Here is a 21875-nt window from a genome sequence, read left to right on the forward strand (position 1 = left end):
CTTTTAACCCTTATAACTCCCTAACAAAAAAAAAATGTTTGTTCCAAAATTGTGCTGATGTAAAGTAGACATGTGGGAAATGTTACTTATTAAGTATTTTGTGTGACATATCTGTGATTTAATTGCATAAAAATTCAAAGTTGGAAAATTGCGAAATTTTCATAATTTTCCGTTTTTTTTCACAAATAAACGCAGGTACTATCAAAGAATTTTTACCATTGTCATGAAGTACAATATGTCACGAGAAAACAATGTCAGAATCACTGGGATCCGTTGAAGCGTTCCAGAGTTATAACCTCATAAAGGGACAGTGGTCAGAATTGTAAAAATTGGCCTGGTCATTAACGTGCAAACCACCCTTGGGGGTAAAGGGGTTAAAATAAATAAATAAATAAAAAACTCATGAAATAGGCCTGGACAGAAATGATGGTACCCCTGAAAATAATGTGACAAAAAGGACATGTTAAATCATGGTGTATCCACTAACTAGCATCACAGGTGTCTACAATCCTGGAATCAGTGGGTGGGCCTGTATATAGGGCTACAGATACTTGCTGTTTGGTAACATGGTGTGTATCACACTCAACATGGACCAGAGGAAGCAAAGGAAAGAGTTGTCTCAGGAGATTAGAAAGAAAATTATAGACAAATATGTTTAAGGTAAAAGTTATAACAACATCTCCAAGCAGCTTGATGTTTCTGTGACTACAGTTGCAAATATTATTCAGAAATTTAAGATCAATGGGACTATAGCCAACCTCCCTGGACGTGGCCGCAGTAGGAAAATTTATGACAAATCAAAGAGTCGGGTAATACGAATGGTAACAAAGGAGCCCAGAAAAACTTCTAAACAGATTAAAAGTGAACTTCAAGCTCAAGGAACATCAATGTCAAATCGCACCATCCGTCGTTGTATGAGCCAAAGTGGACTTCATGGGAGACGACCAAGGAGGACACCATTATTGAAAAAAATAAAAATAAAAAAGCCACATTGGAATTTGCCAAACTACATGTTGACAAGCCACAAAGCTTCTGGAAGAATGTCCTATGGACAGATGAGACAAAAATGGAACTTTTTGGCAAGGCACATCAGCTTTATAGCCACAGACGGAAAAATGAAGCATATAAAGAAAAGCACACTGTCCCTACTGTGAAACATGGAGGAGGCTCTGTTATGTTCTGGGGCTGCTTTGCTGCATCTGGCACAGGGTGTCTAGAATCTGTGCAGGGTACAAAGAAATCTCAAGACTATCAAGGGATTCTAGAGAGAAATGTGCTGCCCAGTGTCAGAAAGCTTGGTCTCAGTAGCAGGTCATGGGTCTTGCAACAGGTTAATGACCCAAAACACACAGCTAAAAACACCCAAGAATGGCTAAGAGGAAAACATTGGACTATTATGAAGTGGCCTTCTATGAGCCCTGACCTAAATCCTATTGAGCCTCTTTGGAAAGAGCAAGAACTGAAAAGGCAACCTTCAAAAACGAGACAACTTGAGCAGTCTGCTGTTGAGGAGTGGGCCAAAATACCTGTCGAGAGGTGCAGAAGTCTCATTGACAGCTACAGGAATCAAAATATTAAGTTAAGGGTACCATCATTTCTGTCCAAGCCTATTCATGAGTTTTTTTGTTTTTTTTTATTCTGTGGAAGCATGGCTGAAAAGCAATGTCTGACTTTCATTTGTTCATTTTCAAAGATCTGTTTTTTATTACTTTTGTCACATTAAAGTTATGTCTGTGACCACTGTGGGTTTTTCTGTCATTAAACAAGGGGTATCAACAATTTTGACCACGTGTGTGTACACACACACACACACACTGAAAGGAACCTTCACGTGAGGGTCCCTAACTGGAACAATTTCTCTTGACAGCCCTATTACTGTACTGTAATGAAGTCCCCCCCCCCACTTTAAAAAGTTTCTTGCTATATGCAGCAAAAAGTTTTATATTGGGTGCAATTAGACCCACCTAGAAAAAAATACCTTAAAAAATTAATGCAAGTCACTTAAAAGTATGTTATTATATACAAAATCCTTTAACTATATTTATTAAGATCTGGCAGGTTTACACAGTAAAATATTGATATTTGCAGCTGATACAAAACTATATACAGTAAAGCAGTCAATACAAGAGAAGATAGTATTCTGCTACTGATGGATCTGGGTAAGTTGGAAACTTGGGCCGAGAGTTGGCAAATGCGGTTTAACATTGATAAATGTAAGGTTATACACATGGGAAGAAGGAATCAATATCACTATTACACATTGAACGGGAAACCACTGGGTAAATCTGATATGGAGAAGGACTTGGGGATCCTAGTTAATGATAGACTTACCTGGAGCAGCCAGTGCCAGGCAGCGGCTGCCAAGGCAAACAGGTGGTGCATTAAAAGAGGTCTGGATACACATGATGAGAGTATTATACTGCCTCTGTACAAATCCCCAGTTAGACCGCACATGGAGTACCGTGTACAGTTTTGGGCACTGATGCTCAGGAAGGATACAATGGAACTAGAACAAAGGAGGGCAAGAAAATTAATAAATGGGATGGGGGAACTACAATACTCAGAGAGGTTAGCAAAATTAGGATTATTTAGTCTAGAAAAAAGATGACTGAGGGGCGATCTAATAACTATGTATGTATGACAATACAAATATCTCTCCGAGGATCTGTTTATACCAAGGAAAGTGACTGTCACAAGGGGGAATTCTCTGCGTCTGGAGGAGAGGTTTTTCCAACCAACATAGAAGAGGATTCTTTAGGCTATGTGTACACGATGCGGATTTGCTGCAGATCCGCAGCGGATTTTTCCACGCAGAAATGCTGCAGATTCGCACTGTGATGTACAGTACAATGTTATTCAATGGAGAGAAAAAAAGCTGTGCAGATGGAGCGGAAAAATCAGTGCGGAATTGCATGTCACTTTTGTGCGGATCTGCAGCGTTTCTGCACCCCTCCATGTTAAAATTCCACAGTGGCAAAAACCGCAGAAAATCCACATCAATTCCGCATAAAATCCACGGCTGCGGATTCTGCCAGGAGATGCGGATTTTGTGCAGAAAATTCTGCGCCTCTTTTCCTACGTGTGAACATAGGGTATGTGCACATGTTGCGGTTTTTCCCGCGTATCCGCGGCGTTTTTGACGCTGCAGATCTGCAGCTGTTTTCCATGCGTTTACAGTAGCATGTAAACCCATGGAAAACCAAATCCACTGTGCACATGCTGCGGAAAAACCTGTGCGAGAACGCAGCATTGTTTTTTCCGCTGCATGTCAATTCTTTGTGTGGATCTGCAGCGTTTCTGCACCCATTGACTTGCATTGCGTCGGGCACATCTGCAGAAAAACCGCAGATGTAAAAAAGACATCTGCGGTTTAGCTGCGGGGGAAACACTGCAGATCGGGAGGAGGGAGTGTGTGGGCGGCATGAAAAAGGTTCACATCTACCAGAACCGAAACTTTGCTGAGATGGGCTAATAAAAGTAGCTCCTGCTTTTTCCACTACTAATGGTGTGCTGCCTCCGTTTTTTGGATTCCTACATTTGAGGTTTGTAGATCTATCTATCCCATTCCTTCCATCTATCTATCCCATTCCTCCCATCTATCTATCTATCTATCTATCCCATCTATCTATCCCATTCCTTCCATCTATCTATCTATCCCATTCCTTCCATCTATCTATCTAATTCCTTCCATCTATCTATCCCATTCCTCCCATCTATCTATCTATCTATCCCATTCCCTCCATCTATCTATCTATCTATCTATCCCATTCCTTCCATCTATCTATCTATCCCATTCCTTCCATCTATCTATCTATCTATCTATCCCATTCCTTCCATCTATCTATCTATCCCATTCCTTCCATCTATCTATCTATCTATCCCATTCCTTCCATCTATCTATCTATCCCATTCCTTCCATCTATCTATCTATCTATCTATCCCATTCCTTCCATCTATCTATCTATCCCATTCCTTCCATCTATCTATCTATCCCATTCCTTCCATCTATCTATCTATCCCATTCCTTCCATCTATCTATCTATCCCATTCCTTCCATCTATCTATCTATCCCATTCCTTCCATCTATCTATCTATCTATCCCATTCCTTCCATCTATCTATCTATCCCATTCCTTCCATCTATCTATCTATCCCATTCCTTCCATCTATCCATCTATCTATCCCATTCCTTCCATCTATCTATCCCATTCCTTCCATCTATCTATCCCATTCCTTCCATCTATCTATCTATCCCATTCCTTCCATCCATCTATCTATCCCATTCCTTCCATCCATCTATCTATCTATCCCATTCCTTCCATCTATCTATCTATCCCATTCCTTCCATCTATCTATCTATCTATCCCATTCCTTCCATCTATCTATCCCATTCCTTCCATCCATCTATCTATCTATCTATCCCATTCCTTCCATCTATCTATCCCATTCCTTCCATCTATCTATCTATCCCATTCCTTCCATCTATCTATCTATCCCATTCCTTCCATCTATCTATCCCATTCCTTCCATCTATCTATCTATCCCATTCCTTCCATCTATCTATCTATCCCATTCCTTCCATCTATCTATCCCATTCCTTCCATCTATCTATCTATCCCATTCCTTCCATCCATCTATCTATCTATCCCATTCCTTCCATCCATCTATCTATCTATCCCATTCCTTCCATCCATCTATCTATCTATCCCATTCCTTCCATCTATCTATCTATCTATCCCATTCCTTCCATCTATCTATCTATCTATCCCATTCCTTCCATCTATCTATCTATCTATCTATCCCATTCCTTCCATCTATCTATCTATCCCATTCCTTCCATCTATCTATCTATCCCATTCCTTCCATCCATCTATCTATCTATCCCATTCCTTCCATCCATCTATCTATCTATCCCATTCCTTCCATCCATCTATCTATCTATCCCATTCCTTCCATCTATCTATCTATCTATCCCATTCCTTCCATCTATCTATCTATCTATCCCATTCCTTCCATCTATCTATCTATCTATCTATCCCATTCCTTCCATCTATCTATCTATCTATCCCATTCCTTCCATCTATCTATCTATCTATCCCATTCCTTCCATCTATCTATCCCATTCCTTCCATCTATCTATCTATCTATCCCATTCCTTCCATCTATCTATCTATCTATCTATCCCATTCCTTCCATCTATCTATCTATCCCATTCCTTCCATCTATCTATCTATCCCATTCCTCCCATCTATCTATCTATCTATCTATCTATCTATCTATCTATCTATCTATCTATCTATCTATCCCATTCCTCCCATCTATCTATCTATCCCATTCCTCCCATCTATCTATCTATCTATCTATCTATCTATCTATCTATCTATCCCATTCCTCCCATCTATCTATCTATCTATCTATCTATCCCATTCCTCCTATCTATCTATCTATCTCATTCCTCCCATCTATCTATCTATCTATCTATCTATCGATAGAAAGAATGAGATATAGTAGACAGATAGAACGAGCTAGATAGATGACAGATAATATCTATAGATCTATCGATCTATGTACAGATCTATCTATGTAGCTCATTCCTTCTATCTATCTGTGTAATGGAGTGTGGGTTGGACAAATGTGAAAGAGGAGGTTGGACAAGAAATGACATCACAAATCTTTTTTTTTGTTCAATAATACATCTTTATTTAGCTTTGAAAAACGCATACAAAAATGCATAAAAAACGCGCTTTAGGCCATGTTCACACTATGCGGTTTTTACTGCGGAACCGCGGCGATTTTGCCGCTGCGGGTCCGCAGCTGTTTTCCATGCAGGGTACAGTACAGTGTTACCCTATGGAAAACAGAAACCGCAATGCACATGATGCGGAAAAACCCGAAAAAAACCGCGCTGAATTGCTGCGGAAAAAAAGAAGGACCATGTCACTTCTTTGTGCAGAATCGCAGCGATTCTGCACCCATAGAAATGCATTGATCCGCTTACTTCCCGCATGGGGCTGTGCCCACCATGCGGGAAGTAATGCGGATAATGTGCGGGTTATACCCGGGGTGGAGGAGAGGAGACTCTCCTCCAGGCCCCGGGAACCATATTTGTATTAAAAAAAAAAAAAGAATTAAAGTAAAAAATCATGATATACTCACCTCTGAAGTCTCAGCGCTGCACGCGGCCGTCCAGTCTCAGGTTTGCTATGCGACCAGGACCTTCGGTGACGTCGCGGTCACATGACCGTGACGTCACCGAAGGTCCTGGTCGCACAGCATCTTTGGAACCGGACCGCCGCCTGCAGCGCCGAGGAGATCGGGACGTCAGAGGGTGAGTATATCATCATGATTTTATTATTTTTAACACTACTATTGATGCTGCATATGCAGCATCAATAGTAGGGGTAAAATCCCGCAGCGGAACCCGCAGGACAAACCGCGATAAATCTGCAGGGATAACCACAGCGGGTTTGCCCTGCAGATTTATCAAATCCGCTGCGGGAGAACCCGCAGGATAAAAAGCAACGTGTGAATGTGGCCTAAGGCTGCCATCACACTATCAGTATTTGGTCAGTATTTTCCATCAGTATTTGTGAGCCAAAACCAGGAGTGGAACAATTAGAGGAAAAGTATAATAGAAACATATGCACCACTTCTGTATTATCACCCACTCCTGGATTTGGCTTACAAATACTGATGTAAAATACTGACCAAATACTGATAGTGTGACGGCAGCCTAAACTCATCAAAAACGCACCTGCGTGTTCTGCGAAGAGCTGTGGATTTAGTGCAGAAAAATCCACAGGCAAATCTGCAACGTGTGCACATAGCCTTACTGTTAGGGCAGCGAGAATCTGGAATTCCTTACCTGAGGCGGTGGTGATGGCGAACTCGGTCGAGGAGTTCAAGAGAGGCCTGGATGTCAGGACCTAATAAGGACTTTTAGCTTTTGTGTATTATTGTTCCTGATATTACAATTAACCCATTTATAGTCCCTTTTTAAAGGATTTTGTATACACAAACATATACTTTTAAGTTAATTAAAGAAAAAGTTATTTTTTAGGGTTTTTTTTCTAGTTGGTTCTCATTAATATTTGACCTCATTTAGCTTTAAAAAAAAAAAAAAAAAAAAAGTTTTTTCCTACAATAGTGTAATTTCAGCAGGAGAGGTTGGGACTAGTACAGGCCAATTTGCATATTAAACACTAAAAAAGACCCACCCACTATATACACAACAGCTTTAAATTCACAAATAATTTAAAAAATAGGCTTCTAAATGATAGAGCAGTGAGGAGACACACACACACACACACACGAGCAATAGGGATACTGGTCCTACTTGCGACCTAGTGGTTACCCTACCTTGTCGTGATATGGCAACCTCCAAGGAATGTCAGCTTGCCCTCACTGACCCTAATAGACCCTGCAAAAATAAAGAACGCACCACTGACGAAGCTGAAGTTGGTTTCTTATTCGTTCAGTTTCTTATTCGGAGCTGAAGTTGGTTTCTTATTCGTCAGTTTCTTATTCGGCATTTTTTCTTTTCTGTTTTTTATAGGTTTAACAACAAAAAATAATCATCATAATAATAAAAGACAATGCAGTGAGGAGCCCTGATGTGAATACACTTAAAAACTGCTACAAAAACAATAAAACTGGCACAAAAATGGGCATCAAAGTGGGCACCAAAGAGCGCAGAAGAAAGGGTTAAATGCCTTTGGGCCACTGATCTAACACTGCAGACATATAGAACAGGGCGCCCCACATCCAAACCAGTTATTTCCAGCCTGGCCCAAATGGGTTCTGGGCATCAGAACTGGCATCAAAGTGGGCAGTCAATTTTGAACATATGAATAAGTAACTGATGTTTTTAAGGGGTTAAATGCCTTTGGGCCACTGATACGACACTTAAAATACACAGACAGTGATGCCCTGCATCAAATCCACGTTCCTCCAGCCTGGCCCAAATGGGTTCTGGGCACCAGAACTGGCATTAAAGTGGGCAAACAGCCCATTTTCACAGATTTGAATAAGTAACTGATGTTTTTAAGGGGTTAAATGCCTTTGGGCCACTGATACGACACTTAAAATACATAGACAGTGATGCCCTGCCTCAAACCCAGGTCCCTTCAGCCTGACCCAAATGGGTTCTGGGCACTAGAACTGGCATCAAAGTGGGCAAACAGCCAATTTCCACAGATTTGAATAAGTAACTGATGTTTTTAAGGGGTTAAATGCCTTTGGGCCACTGATCTGACACCTAAAATATACAGATAATGATGCCCTGCATCAAATCCATGTCCCTCCAGCCTGGCCCAAATGGGTTCTGGGCACCAGAACTGGCATCAAAGTGGGCAAACAGCCCATTTCCACAGATTTGAATAAGTAACTGATGTTTTTAAGGGGTTAAATGCCTTTGGGCCACTGATCTGACACCTAAAATATGCAGATAATGATGCCTTGCATCAAACCCAGGTCCCTTCAGCCTGGCCCAAATGGGTTCTGGGCACCAGAACTGGCATCAAAGTGGGCAAACAGCCCATTTTCACAGATTTGAATAAGTAACTGCTGTTTTTAAGGGGTTAAATGCCTTTGGGCCACTGATACAACACTTAAAATTCACAGTGGCCCAAAGGCATTTAACCCCTTAAAAACATCACTTATTCAAATATGTGAAAATGGGCTGTTTGCCCACTTTGATGCCAGTTCTGGTGCCCAGAACCCATTTGGGCCAGGCTGAAGGGACCTGGATTTGATGCAGGGCATCACTGTCTGTGAATTTTAAGTGTTGTATCAGTGGCCCAAAGGCATTTAACCCCTTAAAAACATCAGTTACTTATTCAAATCTGTGGAAATGGGCTGTTTGCCCACTTTGATGCCAGTTCTGGTGCCCAGAACCCATTTGGGCCAGGCTGGAGGGACGTGGATTTGATGCAGGGCATCACAATCTATATATTTTAAGTGTCAGATCAGTGGCCCAAAGGCATTGAAGCCCTTAAAAACATCAGTTACTTATTCAAATCTAAGAAAATGGGCTGTTTGCCCACTTTGATGCCAGTTCTGGTGCCCAGAACCCATTTGAGCCAGGCTGGGGGGACCTGGGTTTGATGCAGGGCATCGCTCTCTGTGTATTTTAAGTGTCAGATCAGTGGCCCAAATGCATTTAACCCCTTAAAAACATCAGTTACTTATTCAAATTTAATAAAATGGGCTGTTTGCCCACTTTGATTCCAGTTCTGGTGCCCAGAACCCATTTGGGCCAGGCTGGAGGGACGTGGATTTGATGCAGGGCATCACTATCTGTATATTTTAAGTGTCGTATCAGTGGCCCAAAGGCATTTAACCCCTTAAAAACATCAGTTACTTATTCAAATCTGTGAAAATGGGCTGTTTGCCCACTTTGATGCCAGTTCTGGTGCCCAGAACCCATTTGGGCCAGGCTGAAGGGACCTGGGTTTGATGTAGGGCATCACTGTCTGTGAATTTTAAGTGTTGTATCAGTGACCCAAAGGCATTTAACCCCTTAAAAACATCAGTTACTTATTCAAATCTAAGAAAATGGGATGTTTGCCCACTTTGATGCCAGTTCTGGTGCCCAGAACCCATTTGGGCCAGGCTGGAGGGACCTGGGTTTGATGCAGGGCATCACTGTCTGTGAATTGTAAGTGTTATATCAATGGCCCAAAGAATTGAATAATGGCAAACAGCCCATTTTCACAGATTTGAATAAGTAACTGATGTTTTTAAGGGGTTAAATGCCTTTGGGCCACTGATACAACACTTAAAATATACAGATAGTGATGCCCTGCAGAACTGTGATGCCAGTTCTGGTGCCCAGACCCCATTTGGGCCAGGCTGAAGGGACCTGGGTTTGATGTAGGGCATCACTGTCTGTGAATTTTAAGTGTTGTATCAGTGACCCAAAGGCATTTAACCCCTTAAAAACATCAGTTACTTATTCAAATCTAAGAAAATGGGATGTTTGCCCACTTTGATGCCAGTTCTGGTGCCCAGAACCCATTTGGGCCAGGCTGGAGGGACCTGGGTTTGATGCATGGCATCACTCTCTGTGTATTTTAAGTGTCAGATCAGTGGCCCAAATGCATTTAACCACTTAAAAACATCAGTTACTTATTCAAATCTGAGAAAATGGGCTGTTTGCCCACTCTGATGCCAGTTCTGGTGCCCAGAACTCATTTGGGCCAGGCTGGAGGGACTTGGGTTTGATGCAGGGCATCACTGTCTGTGTATTTTGTGCATCAGATCGGTGGCCCAAAGGCATTTAACCCCTTAAAAACATCAGTTACTTATTCAAATGGCAAAAATTGACTATGTGCCCACTTTGATGCCAGTTCTGATGCCCAGAACCCATTTGGGCCAGGCTGGAAATAACTTTTGATGTGGGGCGCCCTGTTCTATATGTCTGCAGTGTTAGATCAGTGGCCCAAAGGCATTTATCCCTTTCTTCAGCACTCTTTGGTGCCCACTTTGATGCCCATTTTTGTGCTAGTTTTATTGTTTTTGTAGCCGTTTTTAAGTGTATTCACATCAGGGCTCCTTGCTGCATTGTCATTTATTATTGTGATGATCATTTTTTGTTGTTAACCCTATAAAAACAGAAATGAAAAAAATGCCGAATAAGAAACCAACTTCAGCTCCGAATAAGAAACTGAACGAATAAGAAACCAACTTCAGCCTCGTCCTCCACTGTGAAAAAAAACATGTGACCGTAAAGAGCCATAATGATGGAGACATTAAATGGATTAATTAGACATATCACATACAAGTACACCTGGGACGCTGACCCTATTTTTTGGCCTGGTAGTATCCCTACCTTGTCGTGGAGGTTTTGGGGACTGTGATCAGCGCCAGCAGGGGACTATGATGAGAGTAGTGTCTGCTTCCGCAGTGTCCAACTGTAAAAATAAGAATAAAATAATAATTTAAAAATTCCATGTACTCACCTGTCCTAATCATCATCCCCTGTAATGCTCTTGACCGCTTATGCAGAGGAGCCAGGGAGAATGACGCCTGCAGCGAGTGGGCCCCGGACCTCAGTGAGTGACAGGACACCGCTCGCTAAGCACAGCAGAGGTCCGGGGCCCACTCACTGCAGGCGTCATGAGCGGTCGCATGGATTACAGTGGGGGATATTTAGGACAGGTGAGCAGAAGGATTTGTTTTTACATTTTATCCTTATTTTTACAGGTGGAGACAGTGATGCAAAGACTACTACTCTCATTATTATCCCGTTGGTGCTGGGAAACATGATGAGGGCAGCGTTCAGCACTCGGCGCTTGGGAACAGAGCAAACTGTGCACTAATTCCCAGGCTCCGATACGTGTTGCATGGATGGCATCCGTGTGGGGTACTTTTCACTCAGACCACGACACGCGGTCCATGGAAACACACTGACATGTGCGCAGACTCATTCATTTCATGGGTTGTGTGTGTGTCAGTGTCTGCAGTACATGTGGAAACTGTCACCGCACGTAGCAGAGATACTGACGTGTGAAATCGCCCTAATAAAGAAGTGCAATAATATATATATATATATATATATATATATATATATATATATATATATATATAATGTATCCACAAAAGTACAACTATTTAAATCTGTAGTTTTTGTCTGCCTCAGATGATATTATTATTTTCCCACTGTGGAGCAGCAGGTACTACAGAAATTAATGAGAGGTCGAAATCCTCCTTTTATTAACCTAAGCCAGTGCCCCCTCGCCCCAGTGCCCCCTCACCTCAGTGCCCCCTCGCCCCAGTGCCCCCCCGCCCCAGTGCCCTCTCACCTCAGCGCCCCTGCAGCAGCTGGACAATCATCCACCACTGTCTGTGTCCACTGTGTGACTGTAAATTGTGATCTCACAGATCACGTGTGCACTCCCTACACTAAGCAGCCAATCACAATGAATGTATGTGTTTATTTGGGAGGAGCCCAGTCACAGCAGAGCATTGCCAACCATTCCCCACTTGTAAGCACGGCTCTCAGTCTCCTCCTCGACTCCTCCCAGCCCCCAGTAAGGCGGGAAGAAGCTAAGCAAAAACAGCAGAGGGGAATAAAATGGTCTCAGCTCCCTGTGGTGGTGACCAGACCTTGTTCCCATCAAAGAGCCACTCTTGGTCTTGGATCATTCACATCACTACCGCTACCTATTGTCAGGCAGCTACTCCACTGTCGTCTGCATGAGCTCCTTGATGACGCACACAATCTTAATGTTTCTGACTTGTCCTTCTCCCCTCCAAGAACCCAGAACATTTTTAATGTCTATCAAATACCATGTAGTGTACTGAAAAATGGAGGAATAATCAAAATGCAGTGAAATGGGAAAACCTGCAGTTCTGTCAGCTCTTTGGGCATTGTTTTTACAGCGTCCATTTTGTGGTGAAAGTACCCTGGCAGTGTGAGTCTCCAGGTCACTATCATTACAGCAATACTAATCAGACTTACAAGAAAGTACCTCAGCTCCCGTCCCACCGCTGACAACTAGGCTACTTTCACACTTGCGTCATTTGGCCTCCATCACAATGCGTCATTTTGGGAAAAAAACATCCTGCCAATTTGCCATAATTTTTTCCCCATAGACTTGTATTAGTGTATGGCCACACGTTTCGTCCGTCATGCACTGGATCCGTCGGAATTTGGCGACACGTCGTCTGGAAAAAATGTTCACTGTAACGTGTCGCGATGGATCCAGCAGCATACGTTGTTGGCTAGAATGGAAGCCTATGGACGCAGGATCGGTCGTGACACGTCGTATGACAGAATCCAGCGCTGGAATACGTTTTTTTTTACACTGAGCATGCTCAGAATCAGGATTTAGTAGCCAATAGGCCAGACAGCCCCAAATCTATATAAACCTGGCCTGGGGCATCACCCTCAAATGTGCCAGCAAGACTCCTGCAAGCATCCAGCCAGCGTCCAGCCAGAACAGCCTGCGTCCATCCAGAAGCCAGCCAGCATCCAGGCAGAAGCCAGCCAGCATCCAGGCAGAAGCCAGCCAGCGTCCAGGCAGAAGCCAGCCAGCATCCAGGCAGAAGCCAGCCAGCATCCAGGCAGAAGCCAGTCAGCATCCAGGCAGAAGCCAGTCAGCATCCAGGCAGAAGCCAGCCAGCCAGCGTCCAGGCAGAAGCCAGTCAGCATCCAGGAAGAAGCCAGTCAGCATCCAGGCAGAAGCCAGCCAGCGTCCAGGCAGAAGCCAGTCAGCATCCAGGAAGAAGCCAGTCAGCATCCAGGCAGAAGCCAGTCAGCATCCAGGCAGAAGCCAGCCAGCATCCAGGCAGAAGCCAGTCAGCATCCAGGCAGAAGCCAGCCAGCGTCCAGGCAGAAGCCAGTCAGCATCCAGGAAGAAGCCAGCCAGCATCCAGGCAGAAGCCAGCCAGCATCCAGGAAGAAGCCAGCCAGCGTCCAGGAAGAAGCCAGCCAGCGTCCAGGCAGAAGCCAGCCAGCATCCAGGAAGAAGCCAGCCAGCATCCAGGCAGAAGCCAGCCAGCATCCAGGCAGAAGCCAGCCAGCGTCCAGGCAGAAGCCAGCCAGCGTCCAGGCAGAAGCCAGTCAGCGTCCAGGCAGAAGCCAGTCAGCGTCCAGGAAGAAGCCAGCCAGCATCCAGGCAGAAGCCAGCCAGCATCCAGGCAGAAGCCAGCCAGCGTCCAGGCAGAAGCCAGCCAGCGTCCAGGCAGAAGCCAGCCAGCGTCCAGGCAGAAGCCAGCCAGCGTCCAGCCAGAAGCCAGCCAGCGTCCAGGAAGAAGCCAGTCAGCTTCCAGGCAGAAGCCAGTCAGCATCCAGGCAGAAGCCAGCCAGCGTCCAGGCAGAAGCCAGTCAGCGTCCAGGCAGAAGCCAGCCAGCGTCCAGGCAGAAGCCAGTCAGCATCCAGGAAGAAGCCAGCCAGCATCCAGGCAGAAGCCAGCCAGCATCCAGGCAGAAGCCAGCCAGCGTCCAGGCAGAAGCCAGCCAGCGTCCAGGCAGAAGCCAGTCAGCGTCCAGGCAGAAGCCAGCCAGCGTCCAGGCAGAAGCCAGTCAGCTTCCAGGAAGAAGCCAGCCAGCATCCAGGCAGAAGCCAGCCAGCATCCAGGCAGAAGCCAGCCAGCGTCCAGGCAGAAGCCAGCCAGCGTCCAGGCAGAAGCCAGCCAGCATCCAGGCAGAAGCCAGCCAGCGTCCAGCCAGAAGCCAGCCAGCGTCCAGGAAGAAGCCAGTCAGCATCCAGGCAGAAGCCAGTCAGCATCCAGGCAGAAGCCAGCCAGCATCCAGGCAGAAGCCAGTCAGCATCCAGGCAGAAGCCAGCCAGCGTCCAGGCAGAAGCCAGTCAGCATCCAGGAAGAAGCCAGCCAGCATCCAGGCAGAAGCCAGCCAGCATCCAGGCAGAAGCCAGCCAGCATCCAGGCAGAAGCCAGCCAGCGTCCAGGCAGAAGCCAGCCAGCGTCCAGGCAGAAGCCAGCCAGCGTCCAGGCAGAAGCCAGTCAGCGTCCAGGCAGAAGCCAGCCAGCGTCCAGGCAGAAGCCAGTCAGCGTCCAGGAAGAAGCCAGTCAGCGTCCAGGCAGAAGCCAGTCAGCATCCAGGCAGAAGCCAGCCAGCATCCAGGCAGAAGCCAGTCAGCATCCAGGCAGAAGCCAGCCAGCATCCAGGCAGAAGCCAGTCAGCATCCAGGCAGAAGCCAGCCAGCATCCAGGCAGAAGCCAGTCAGCGTCCAGGCAGAAGCCAGCCAGCGTCCAGGCAGAAGCCAGTCAGCGTCCAGGCAGGAGCCAGCCAGCATCCAGGCAGAAGCCAGTCAGCATCCAGGCAGAAGCCAGCCAGCGTCCAGGCAGAAGCCAGTCAGCATCCAGGAAGAAGCCAGCCAGCATCCAGGCAGAAGCCAGCCAGCATCCAGGCAGAAGCCAGCCAGCATCCAGGCAGAAGCCAGCCAGCATCCAGGCAGAAGCCAGCCAGCGTCCAGGCAGAAGCCAGTCAGCGTCCAGGCAGAAGCCAGTCAGCATCCAGGAAGAAGCCAGCCAGCATCCAGGCAGAAGCCAGCCAGCATCCAGGCAGAAGCCAGCCAGCGTCCAGGCAGAAGCCAGTCAGCATACAGGAAGAAGCCAGCCAGCATCCAGGCAGAAGCCAGCCAGCATCCAGGCAGAAGCCAGCCAGCGTCCAGGCAGAAGCCAGTCAGAGGCCTGCCAGCCAGTGTGATTCCTGCCATTTTTGCGTGCATCTGTGTGTGTGCATGCGTGTGTGTGCGTGTCTGTGTGCATCTGTGTGTTTGCGTGCGCCTGTGTTCTTTCGTGCGTGTGCATGCGTTGTGCGTTCGTTTTTGTGCGTGTGCATGCGTAGTGCATGCGCCTGTTGCTTTCGTGCGTCTGCGTGCGTCTGCATGAGTGCGCGTGCATGTTTTTTTACTGTGATGTATTTGATGTAGACATTTTCAACTGGTGTTTAGGCATTTCAATTTTATATAAGGGTTGTTTTTTTTTTTTTTTGGGTAGGGGCAAATGGTTTTGCAGTTTGCGCATATTGTTGAACTAGGTAATCCAGCTCAGACTGGTGTGCCTTGGGTATATTTTTTTGGGTTGTTTCTCAAAACGTGGTTTATTGGCCCGCTTGAACATTGCTCAGATTCATTTAAGCAGGGTGGTTTTTAAACCTTTTACATTAGCTAGTTTGGGGGGTTTGTGGGTCTAAGTATAAAGTCTTTATACTTACAGATCCATCAGGGACCACCAAGCCAGCAGGGGCCTGCAAGCCAGTTTCCTGATGTAAGTATTAAAGACCACGAAGCTTTGAATTTAATTTGTATGGTAGCTTACAAGTGTCTTTATACTTACAGATACACCAGGGACCACCAAGCCAGCAGGGACCACCAAGCCAGCAGGGGCCAGCAAGCCAGTTTCCTGATGTAAGTGTTAAAGACCACGAAGCTTTGAATTTAATTTGTATAGTAGCTTACAAGTGTCTTTATACTTACAGATACATCAGGGCAGGGCTGCCACTAGGAATTTCAGGGCCCCATACTGGCAAAATTTTCAGGGCCCCCTTAAGACTCCGCCTAGGCTCCACCCCAGCCCCGCCTCCACCCCTCGAACTGTCCACAGCCCCACCGCTGTCTCTTGGCAAAACTCCACTTCTCACAAATCACACATTAACAGTTCCCATCACCAGATCAAACACATAGCCAGCAGCTTTTGTTTTGGCCAAAAGTTTTTTTTTTAATCTGAGATGACAACAAGGTAGACTCTTTTGACCGGGCCCTACTCTACTCTAACCTATTAAACATTTGCTAAAATATGCAATACAATTTAGATGTATTTTTATGTATTTTTCAAATGACCAATAATACCACATACAAGGGACAAATACCACAACACCATGACCAGACACCATATTATCACCACATAGTGACCTATAATACTATCTACAAGGAACAAATACCGCCACACCATGTGCAGACCACATATTACCACCACAGTGACTGAACAATACCACATACGAGGGACAAATACCACCTCAACATGTACAGACCACATATTACCACCACATGGCGACCAACTACATACAAGGAACAAATACCAACACAACATGAACAGACCACATATTACCACCACACAGTGACCGAATAATAGCACATACAAGGAACAAATACCGCTACACCATGGCCGGACAACATATTACCACCACATTGTGACTGAATAGTACAATACTGATCATTAATTTAAAAAAAATACTATCACCATAAGTGCCATTATACACAGGAGATCTGTACTTAGTATGCAGTGTGTGTACAGGTAATACAGTGGTCACCGATGCCATTATACACAAGAGCTCTTTATATAGTGTCAGTGTACAGGTAATACAGGGATCACCAGTGACATTATACACAGGAGCTCTGTATACAGGGTACAGTGTACATGTAACACAGCGATCACTAGTGACATTATACACAGGATCTCTGTATATAGTGTATAGTGTACAGATAAGGCTACGTTCACATTAGCGTCATACGACGCAGCGTCGTCGACGCACAACAACGCATGCGTCATGCGCCCCTATCTTTATCATTAGGGACGCATGCGTTGCGTTGTCGTGCGTTTTTGTGAAAACGCACGACGCATGCGTCATTTCACCGCACCTGGGTGGCGTCGGAGACGCTACATGTTGCATTTTTCTAGCGTCTAAAAAACGCATGCGTCGCACTTGCGTCGCTCGTGTGTCGTCATTGCGTTACAATCTCCCATTGAAACCAATTGACAATGCACTTGCGTCGCGTGTGTGCGTCGTGCGTGCGTTGTGCGACGCATGCGTCGTTAAATCAAATTAAACAAAAAAGTGTCTAGACAGTGAAAACAGTGATAAAAACATCCCCCATATATAAAGAAAATGTTTGGATTGTTTGTCACTTCTGCTGCAGCATCTACAGGCAACACATCAGACCAGACTTCTTCTTTTCTTCATCTGCTGTCCAGAGATGTAAGTATAGAATGATTCTGTGCATTTTCTACATGTTTTATTTTGTAATTGTTTTTGCAAGTTGTGTATTATATTCTGCACTGTGGTTGTTTAAAGATATTGTTGTATTTTTAGTCTGGTTGTGATGTATGGCGTTGTAAAGGATGGCGTTTCATTGTCTGGGGCCTTGATTATTGTTCTTTCCAGGATAGATTTTTCTTTTCCATTTATTGGTTTGGTGGTGTTTTTTTGTATTCAGTTGTGATGTTTTATTCTTGCGTTATATGAATTTTATTGTCTCCGGCCATGTTGGTTTTATTGTAAAGTATGGTAGTATAGAATGATTCTGCGCCCTTTTATGAAATGTAATAATTTTTATTGCAAGTTGTGTATTATGTTTTGCACTGTGCTTGTGTAAAGACATTGTTGTATGTTTCTGGTTGTGATGTATGGCGTTGTATGGCCTTTTATTGTCTCCGGCCCTGTCGGTTTTATTGTAAAGTATGGTGGTGTATCCAGGATTGCCGTTTCTGTCCTTAATTTTTGGGGGTTGTTAATTTTTTCCTTTAAAAAAACAATTGTGTTTTTTGGGTTGCTCCGTGCATACTGTACATTTTTTTAAACAAAACTCTCTTTTTGGATTACGACATAGGGTCTGGTGTGTATTTGTTTTGTTATCTTTAGGCTTTTGTTTACTCTGGCATTGTGTTGTCTCTGCCATTGTTTTTTGTAATCAATGTGGCAGTGTTGTTTGCTCAGCGTTCGTTCAGTTGGAGTGCAATGTTCTTTGTGGTTGAAATGTAAATGTTTTTTTGTTTTTTTTATATTTTACTATGTTCCGCTGTATTGTGCATAGGATAAATTTTATTTTGTTCTTTATTTCAGAATTGCATTAGTAATGGCCAGCGACTCAAGCCACACCCCACCGCTGAGGAGTCCGGTGAGTACATGATCTACTATTGCTTACTATTCGCTGTCATTTGTAGATGGGTCACTCAACTTTTTGTAAACTATTTTACAGGCTTCTTCAAGTGAGGAGGAGAGCCAGGAGGAACAGAGCCAGCAGGAGCAGAGACCACGGGACCAAGCTGTGGTGGCAGGACGGCGAGTAAGTTTTTATGTCAAACATATTCCTTTTTTTTCTTTAATTTTTTTGTTTTTGCGGGTATGGGGGGTGGTGGAGGTGGTAGGTGGTGGTGGAGGAGGTAGGGACAACAATTTTTATCTTGCAAACATTAATATTTTCCTTTTATTCTAGGTTTCACAACGGGCCCATGATGACCCACTAGACATAGACCTGATGGTGGCATCCATCCAGGAACGAGGCCCGTTGTGGGACAGCCGTGACCCCCGGCACGCGGACCAGGGCGTGTTGCACCATTTGTGGATTGAGGTGGCACAATCGCTGTGGGATGGCTTCGACAGCGCTTCCCCCACGTGCAAAGCTAAATTTCGTAAGTATTTTCAAAATGCTGCTGTGACCCATCATGCCAGGATACACAACCGTCTGTGATGTCTTCTATTGGGATTGCACACTGTTGCGTTATCAATTTCAATATTTTCTCTCAAACTATTTTTTTTTTTTTAATTTATACACAGTTAAACAATTGAAGACCAGATGGCGCTCCATGAAGGACCGTTTCAAGAGGGGCCTGAAAAAGGAGGGACAGATCCGTAGTGGTGCTGCAGCTTCAAGGAGCATCTACAAATATAACCGTATTTTGCAGTTCTTGCGACCGGTCCTTGAAAGCAGAGAGTAAGTATAGTACCTATGCACACACCTAGTTTTTAAAACATGCATATTCACGTACTATATTCCAGCCACATAGTTTATTGCCCAGCCATTTATTTTGGCAAGTCCGAAGTATAGAAAAGAAGAAAAAAATTCAAGCTCACCGAGGCGTGAAAAGTTAAAAATTCACTTCAATCATAAGCAGAGGATGAAACATCAGCACAATACAATAAAAACACTATCTACGCGTTTCAGGTTACAGGGAACATCAGACATCATGACTAAGGGTGCCCTATCACCTGAAACGCGTAGATAGTGTTTTTATTGTATTGTGCTGATGTTTCATCCTCTGCTTATGATTGAAGTGAATCAAGTATTTAGTTTTTACTTTTCACGCCTCGGTGAGCTCGAATTTTTTCTTCATTTTTGTTCTTCTCACGCTTGACACAGCGTCTCCGTGCTCCGAGCCTTCTGGGATTACTACTATGGTGAGCTGGACTTCCTCTTTTTTTTCCTGAAATACGAAGTATACAGAACACAGAAAGATAGTAGATTGGCCATGCCCGGGCAATATTTCATAGTGGAGTAGTATATTGCCCATCCAGGTGTATCCCAGTTTTTTTGAAAAAAAAAAAGGAAAAATATAATAGACACGGCATACCTTCTACTCCAAGGCAGGTTATGTTCCCATGGTTGCTCAGCTCGCAGGACCTGTGATGACGTCTCGGTCACATGACCGTGACGTCATGACAGTTCCGACGATAAGCGTAATTGTCGGGCGTTACAAACGGCAAACATGGGTGACTATTTTGAAATAAATAAATGTATTATATTTTTAATATTGATGCGGCATATGCAGTGTCAATATTAAAAATTGGTTAACATTAACGGCGGCAATGGATACCGCCGGTAAAGTTAATTAATGACAGGGGAGTATGCGGGCGACGGGCCTTCACTGCGGGGAGTAAGGAGCGGGCATTTTAATCAGGCCTGTCACCCGCGCTGATTGGTCGCATCAGCCATGTCAGGCAGCTGGCCGGTTCAATCAGCAAACCGTTACGACTATAACTGAACAAACCCTTAACAGTAATAGTGTGTGATGCAATGTTAAGTTTTACACAGGTGGTGACGAATGTGAAATGTTATATTTTGTATACTAATGGTTTCCTTATGTTTTCACAGAACACACAGCAGCACCCGCGAGACTGTCCGACCCTCTGGAGCGGTCCTTCGTGAAGCGCCATCTGAACCGTCGCAGCCATCCCACAGCGAGAGCAGGTCTGCACCACCACAATCTGGCGAACCGGCAGCCGGTCCATCAGATGTTCCCCTGTCGCTCCTTCCTTCGGGTCTTCCCGACAGCGTCAGCGGGCCTCGGACAGGGCGATCCTGCCCAAATTTTTACATTTGAGCACCGTATTCCAGAATGGTTTCAAGGCGCTGTGCGATAAAATGTCCAATATCGACCGGCGTCTTGAAACCATAGAATCGGAGCTCTCGAGGCCGGCCAAACATTTTTTTAGTGCCATTCAGATGGGCATGGTTGAACATCTTACGCCGGAACTCCAGATTTCGGTGATGCAGGCCTGCAACAACGCATATGTCACTGCTCTGCAGCAGGCTCGGGTCATGCAGTCAGCGACTACAATGCCCGCAGTACCATCGCTGGCTGCCATGGCTCCGACTCCTGCTGCAGAGCACCACCACAGAGCTCCGCGTGCCGAGGGCCACCGCCACCACAGAACAGAGCCCCAAACTTCTGCTCCTGCCAGGAGCACACAGACGGGAAGCCGACCCACACCCAGAGGGAGAGAGGAGGAAAAAAAAGAAGACGACAAGCACTACAACCTCGGCTATGGCTGCTCCCAAAACAAGCACCCAAAGTACCCAGCCTGGGTCTACCCGGAGCACACCCAGTACCCAGCCTGGGTCTACACGTAGCACACCCAGTACCCAGCCTGGGTCTACAAGGAGCACACCAAGTACTCAGCCTGGGTCTACCCGGAGCAGGAGTAGCCAGCCAAGGACACTGGTCGTCCCTTCTCCTCCCTCACCTCCTGCGTTGGCAGTCTCGCCACCGTCAACTGGCTGGATTGATGTCGGCATCCCGTCTAGTGTGATAGAGTATACTGGTTCCTCCCCCTCGTCCTCCTCCTCGGTCTCCTCAACACCCACCAAAAGTGGAGTATATCAATCCCCCTTAATCGCAGACATTGATACCCCATAACATTTACCCTTTTTTTTTTGTGTCCCAAATAAAATTGTTAATTTGTTCAAAAATACTGAGTTTTTATTGTCTATAATAAAGTTTGCACCAAATCACACCGTGCGCCGTATAAACAAATCTTGTGTTTGTAACACCTGATGTGCAATGTCTGACAATATTTTATCAATATTTTTTTTCATTTTTTTATAGGCCTGTCGCTCATTGTACTATGAGATGTTACAAACACAAACAGCATTGCTCAATATATCAATTTTAAAATGTACCATCACACAACGATTTCATTAACGATATAGTTGGTTTTTGTCAGTAACCAACGTTATCTTTTCTGAAATCGTCCAACGATTAGGCCCCTGCTGGGAGATTGTAGGTCTCAGCGAATGATTAGGAATTTTTTGGGGTAACTGATCACACGCTGTCATTGTTGGATCGGCGTGTTTGACACCGATCCAGCGATGTCTTTGCTGTAAACAAGGGAATATTGGGTTACTAGCG

At 45.0% G+C, this 21875-nt stretch overlaps 2 protein-coding genes across 9 annotated transcripts in view; one reads left to right on the forward strand and one right to left on the reverse strand.

The window, feature by feature from the left end:
• Positions 1–11891, reverse strand: part of LOC138678774 (E3 SUMO-protein ligase ZBED1-like) — a 33645-nt gene extending 21754 nt beyond the window's left edge. For 2 of the 8 annotated variants that reach the window (XM_069767753.1, XM_069767748.1), the window contains exons 1-2: positions 11804–11891; positions 10831–10912 (exon numbers count right to left, since the gene is read on the reverse strand). The gene's annotated coding sequence lies outside the window, so the exon portion shown is untranslated. Of the gene's footprint in view, positions 1–2331; positions 2507–7358; positions 7420–10830; positions 10913–11803 lie in introns of all 8 variants that reach the window. The other 6 variants (XM_069767749.1, XM_069767747.1, XM_069767752.1 and 3 more) reach the window with 6 other exon arrangements.
• Positions 11892–18182: 6291 nt separating this feature from the next.
• On the forward strand, positions 18183–21350 carry LOC138657931 (uncharacterized). The gene is made up of 5 exons (XM_069745530.1): positions 18183–18364; positions 18446–18532; positions 18683–18878; positions 19024–19180; positions 20339–21350. The coding sequence occupies exons 1-5, from the start codon at positions 18323–18325 to the stop codon at positions 20565–20567; spliced, it is 711 nt and encodes a 236-aa protein (XP_069601631.1). The 5' UTR covers positions 18183–18322; the 3' UTR covers positions 20568–21350.
• The last annotated feature ends 525 nt before the right edge of the window (positions 21351–21875 follow it).

This window comes from Ranitomeya imitator, chromosome 1, assembly GCF_032444005.1.
Source record: "Ranitomeya imitator isolate aRanImi1 chromosome 1, aRanImi1.pri, whole genome shotgun sequence".
NCBI lineage: Eukaryota > Metazoa > Chordata > Amphibia > Anura > Dendrobatidae > Ranitomeya > Ranitomeya imitator.